The 5,980-nt window shown below is 40.9% G+C and overlaps 1 protein-coding gene across 2 annotated transcripts; it reads left to right on the top strand.

Annotated features, from left to right (window-relative positions):
- LOC105157781 (putative late blight resistance protein homolog R1B-16) lies at positions 1,074-5,974 on the top strand. Of its 2 annotated transcripts, XM_020692276.1 has the most exons (4): positions 1,074-2,991; positions 3,430-3,888; positions 4,103-4,171; positions 4,587-5,974. In XM_020692276.1, the coding sequence occupies exons 1-3, from the start codon at positions 1,220-1,222 to the stop codon at positions 4,107-4,109; spliced, it is 2,238 nt and encodes a 745-aa protein (XP_020547935.1). In that variant the 5' UTR covers positions 1,074-1,219; the 3' UTR covers positions 4,110-4,171; positions 4,587-5,974. The 2 variants fall into 2 exon arrangements, with proteins under 2 accessions (XP_020547935.1, XP_011072557.1); XM_011074255.2 differs by having other exon boundaries at positions 1,075-3,888.

Here is a 5,980-nt window from a genome sequence, read left to right on the forward strand (position 1 = left end):
CCGGTTACCGCATGACGGTTAGAATAACCACCGTCCGGCGGTTTTCTGAAGCCAATCTAATGGCTTCAAGAAAACCCCCAAACGGTTGTGTTCCTTCGGCAGTTACTTGAGACTTTCTATAAAAGGGGATTTCCCTCTTTCCGCTCGGTGCGCGAACTGAAATCTGTTTTCCGATACACTTTCCCCTTGCCTTATCTCTGTGATATTCTGTGTGTGGGTTTCCGGGTATATTGACGGGTCTTTGTGATTCGAGGTGTTTCTTGGGTGGTTCGGGTGGAGTAGCCGTGAGTTGTGAGGGCTGGTTTGGGAACGGTACTTTGTGGTTCGGGTGGCCCAAAACCGGAAGCCCAAACTATAAGCCCACAACTCACTTGGAGGCCCACCCGACTACCCGATCCAACCCGACTACCCGACCCGAGTACCTCACTTATATACCCTCTTCTCTCAAAACCCTAATCAGTTTCTTCTCTCTCTCTCACCTCTCCTCTCCCTCACTCCGCCGATTCACTCTCCCTCTTCCTTCTTGCCGGTTACCGCATGACGGTTAGAATAGCCACCGTCCGGCGGTTTTCTGAAGCCAATCTAATGGCTTCAAGAAAACCCCCAAACGGTTGTGTTCCTTCGGCAGTTACTTGAGGCTTTTTGGGTTTCCGGGTATATTGACGGGTCTTTGTGATTCGAGGTGTTTCTTGGGTGGTTCGGGTGGAGTAGCCGTGAGTTGTGAGGGCTGGTTTGGGAACGGTACTTTGTGGTGACCGCGTCCCGTTTTCTCTGGATCTGGCTTTAACCTGAGCCATTTTCAAACAGTGCTTTTATATTTCCTTTTCGTTGTATTGTTTACGTTTCCGCAAGTTTCTCTTTTCGGGTTGTATTTTAAGGAGTTTATACTCCAATAAGTGTTGTAATAGTTGATAGGATTTCTCCGTGAAACGACGAATACCACTGGAGGGTTATACCCTACAGGAACGATAGTACATTATATTTAGTGGTAAGATATTGTCTTTCCTGACAATTCTTCTGTCCTATGTTTTATTCTGTCAAGTGCTTTTTGAACAGAGAATGAAAGTTCCTTGACTTGGCGTTTTTCTCGTAAACATTAAAAGGGAGCAGAGTGGCTGTAAAGGGCCACTCATAGTTTCCAATTGAGAATTTTCATCAAAGTCTTCTTGACTTGCTTGTGTTTGCAGCACTGTTCTGAAGAAGAGAGTGAAACTGAGAGATGGCAACGGCTTACGCAGCTCTCGTTTCTCTTGTGCATACCATAGAGCAAATCCAGCATCATCCTCGCCCTCCAGTTTCGCTAGACGAGAACCAAGTTCAGTCCCTCCAAGAAAAAGTTGCGTTCTTGCAAGATTTTCTTGAAGATTACTCCCACAGGCTCAGCCAAGAACATGGAGATGGTTTGATGGTTCGCATAGCAGATGCAGCTCATGCGGCAGAAGATGTAATCGAATCCCGTATAGTGGATCAGATTCATGATCAGTCCACAAGTACTCATGGGGAAAAGATGAGTTCCATTGATCACTTCTACCAAGATTTGCAGAACGAAATAGCAGAAATGGATCTTATCAAGAAAGAGGTGATTGAGATTAAAGGGAAGATGAGATTGATCCAAGATCAGCTGCACAGAGATTCACTGGCTGCTGGTTCATTGAGCTCATCTACTTCCATGGTGCAAAAGCAGGCCATGGTTGGTATCGATGACGTATTGATTGAAATCATGGATAAGCTCACCGGACAACATTCCAGTTCCCGAATCATCCCAATAGTTGGAATGGGCGGCATTGGTAAGACTACACTTGCTAGAAATGTTTGCCAAAATCCATTGATTGTGCAATATTTTGATATTCGTGCTTGGGTTACTGTTTCTCAAGAATACAATACACGACAAATTTTGTTAGAACTTAACCTTGATATCGAAAAGGATGAAGGGAACAAGAAAAAATTGAGGCAAAAGAGTGAAGAGGAATTAGGAGAAATAATATACAAAAGTTTATTTGGTAGAAGGTATTTGATTATAATGGATGATATGTGGACTGCTGAGGTGTGGGATAATGTAAAGTTCTTTTTTCCAAATAACAATAGTGAAAGTAGAATAATGATAACTACTAGGCTATCAAATTTGGCTTTCCAAATAACTGGCTCTCATGGGCTTAGGATGAATTTTTTGGATGAGGAAGAAAGTTGGGATTTACTTTGTAAAACTGTATTTGGAGAAGAAAGTAATTGCCCTCATGAATTGGAGGAAATTGGAAGGAAGATCGCAAAGCATTGCAAAGGACTTCCTTTATCCATAGTCGTGATTGGAGGACTCCTGGCAAAGTCAAAACAAACATGTGATTACTGGGAATACATAGTGGAAAATTTGAGTTCAATTGTGAGTTTAGAGGACAATGAACGTTGTTTGAGAATATTATATACGAGTTATCACCAGTTGCCTGTTCATCTCAAGCCATGTTTTCTCTATATGAGAGTTTTTCCTGAAGACAGGGAGATTCGTGTTTCACAGATCATCAAACTATGGGTTGCTGAAGGATTTCTAAAACCAATTAGTGGCAAAAGCATGGAAGAGGTTGCAGAAAAGTATTTTAAGGATCTTATTGATAGAAATCTCATTTTAGTCCGTGGGTTTGGGTTCAATGGGAGGATACGATTTTGCAACATTCATGATCTCTTGAGGGACCTATGCTTAAAAGAAGCTCAGAAAGAGAAGTTTCTATGCTATCATGACATTAGAAAAGGCATAAATGCTCAACGTCGCATTGTTGTTCATCAAAATGCATCAAAGAACAAACATGATATTTCTCAAGTCCTGCAATCAGCGGCACGTGCTCGTTCTTTGATATGCGATTTTCAGGGAGCTCTCCTATTTGATTCTTTAAGATTGCTGAGGGTACTGAATCTGGCTGATTGGGATGGTGTATATTCTAGATATCAAGGACTACAAGATGAGTATTTCTCAGAAGCTATCTTCAAGCTAGTTAACTCAAGGTACCTTGCTTTCCGTGCTGATTTGAATTTGAGTTCCGGATTTCGCTCCTCACTTCATCTTCTCTGGAATCTACAAACTGTGATTGTTAAGGAGATGCATGTTATTGATGCTCCACCTGGGATTTGGAAGCTGCCTCAACTTAGGCATGTCCAATTCTACTGGTTTCATCTCCCAGATCCACCTGCTGGGGATGAGTTTGTATTGGAAAATTTACAAACCATGTCTTCCATATTGAATTTCAAGTGTGGTGAAGATGTGGTTAAGAGAATACCCAATATCAAGAAACTAAGAATTGGTTATGATGATTTCTCCTTTTCACATTACTGTCTTCAAAATCTTGACCGTCTACATAAACTCGAATCCCTTGCTTGCACCTTTCAATCAAGGCCAAGGAGGAGTCTTTTGCTGAATAACCTGAGCTTCCCGTATTCTCTCAGGAAGTTGAATTTATACCGCAATGGTCTCCACTGGGAAGATATAGCGACAAAGATAGGTTCGTTACCCTTTCTTGAAGTGCTCAAATTGTTTGATGCTGTTATGGGACCCAAGTGGGAAACAGTTGAAGGGCAATTTTGCAGCCTAAAAGTCCTGCTCGTTGATGGCTGTTATGATCTAAAATCCTGGACGACAGAGAGTAGCCACTTTCCATGCCTTGAGCACCTTATTCTTATAGAAGCAGGGAACTTGAAGGAGTTTCCTCCGGGCATTGGAGAAATTCCAACACTTCAAACAATTCAGTTGATTTTTTGTAGCAGTTCTGCCATCGTTACTACAAAAAGAATAGTAGAGGAACAAGAGGAGCTTGGCAATTCAGGCGTTCATGTTCTAGTTAAGTTGTCGACTGATGACTCTGAACTGACAAGCTTGGCAAGTAATAATTTTCAATTTGAAATTGGGTAAGAACCAATTCTTTTTGGATTTATTTATGTTGTCTGCTGGGATTTTTCCTGAACTTAATCGAAAGATCCTATAAGTTTCTACAGTTATGGGATTTTTTATCTTATTCAAAATAGAAGTCTTTCAAAGCGTAAATTCCTTGCTAATTGACATGTTTATTCCTTCTATTTCTTGAAACTATGGATTGTGATACACCTGCTTTTCTTGTGATAGGTTCTAAGAAGTGAAAAGTTCAGGATCCGTTTGGTTAAGACATTATCCAAGAGAGATACAAATACACTGGTACTTCCTCCTCTTTTATGTATGTTGGTTCTCCACATTTTTTAAGTTTCTTTGTATTTTTGCATGCTTGTATAAGCTTTACACTTCTTAAGTAGCCATGTTGTTAGTCGCATCGGTCTAGCATTCAGACATGGTTAGAATGCAATTTCTATGTATATATAATCTTGAAATTTTCGACTTCAATTAGTCTGGAGGGGCACAATGAAACAAGTGCAGATAAAATTTTGCGCACTAATACAGATGTATATTCAGTGACTTCCATGATCAAACCCAGCATACTACAGATGAAAAGAGAAGACTAACTAATGAAGCTTATGGCAGAAATACATAAAGACCAACAAATGCTCAGTAAAATCTAGCTTTATCACAGCATTCTTATCTCTGGCTCTCAAGTTTTGAGCTTTTGCCTTTGCAGCATTCTGCTGGATGAGGAAGTTTGCACTTCACTTTTCAGGAGGCGTCACAGTGATGTTCTGGTACGTCCTCAAAGAACAACACCTTCGAGTTGGTGTAAGAGCAAAGGCAGCTACATCAGCTTGCGGGAGAGCAGAGCAGCTGGTGGCTGAGGGGAGTGGTAGATTTGAAGGCGTTGTTGGTGGCCTGCACACATTAGACCTGCCAGTCGTGTTGCATATTTGGGGATTGGCCACCCCAAGAACCAGCAGAAACACATTAAAAATTGCACAATCTTCTGATATGACTCCATATTTGTAGTGTGGAATTTGCAGTGTGTCACTCAGAGAGATTGGTTTTTTCCGTAGTGTAAAATGCATGTCAAGCAATCCGTATTCTTCTAAAATAATAGCATTATGTGAACCCAAATATCGAATATCTTTACAACTTTACCCATCAAATATTTTTTCGCTTCATTTAACACCAATACTCTTAGCGGCAATTTTTGTATGACTTCCATGAACAAATGATATGGACAGAGGAACTCTGTCTGAGCTAAATTTTTCCACATGCAATAATCTTTATCAGGCCTATACGTGAATATCAACTAGGAGAGCAACTAAACAGTTAATCGGGGAGGAGATATTGAATAGCAAGTAGAGCTTGCAAAGTTCTTAACGACTTTTGCAATAAATCCTTATCAAATTATATATGATATTTTTAATCATTTTTTTGTACCTATGAAATTTGTTTGTTATCAAAGACCTCTGGACTTTGGTGTATGTTTGTGAAGATGATTGGCCCCGCCACTTAATTGAGGTTTCCTTGGCATTTCTCGTGAACGTTAAAAGGGAGCTGGCAAGCTGTAATGGCCCACAGAAAGACTCATAATTGAGAATTTCATCGAAGTCTTTTTGATGACTTGCTTGTGAGGAATCTCTCTGCTTTCAGTTCCATACTCTCCGTTTGCAGTCCTCAATTCTGAAAGAACAGTGTGAATCTGATATGGCAACGGCTTACGCAGCTCTAGTTTCTCTTGTACAAACCATAGAGCAAATCCAGCATCACCCTCGCCCTCCTATTTCTCTTGACAAACAACAGCTTCAATCCCTCCAAGAACACGTTGCGTTCTTCCAAGATTTTCTTGAGCTCTATTCCCCCAGACTCACCCCAGAATATGAAGATGGTTTGGTGGTTCGCATAGCAGATGCAGCTCATGCTGCAGAAGACGTAATCGAAAACCATATAGTGGATCAGATTCTTGATCAGTCCACAAGTACTTCAGGGGAAAACATCAGTCCCATTGATCATCACTTCTATCAAGATCTGCAGAAAGTCATTGCAGACATGGATCTCATCAAGAACGAGGGGATTGAGATAAAGGAGAGAATGGAAATATTCCAAGATCGTCAGCTA

Source organism: Sesamum indicum, linkage group LG3 (genome assembly GCF_000512975.1).
Source record: "Sesamum indicum cultivar Zhongzhi No. 13 linkage group LG3, S_indicum_v1.0, whole genome shotgun sequence".
Classification (NCBI taxonomy): Eukaryota; Viridiplantae; Streptophyta; class Magnoliopsida; order Lamiales; family Pedaliaceae; genus Sesamum; species Sesamum indicum.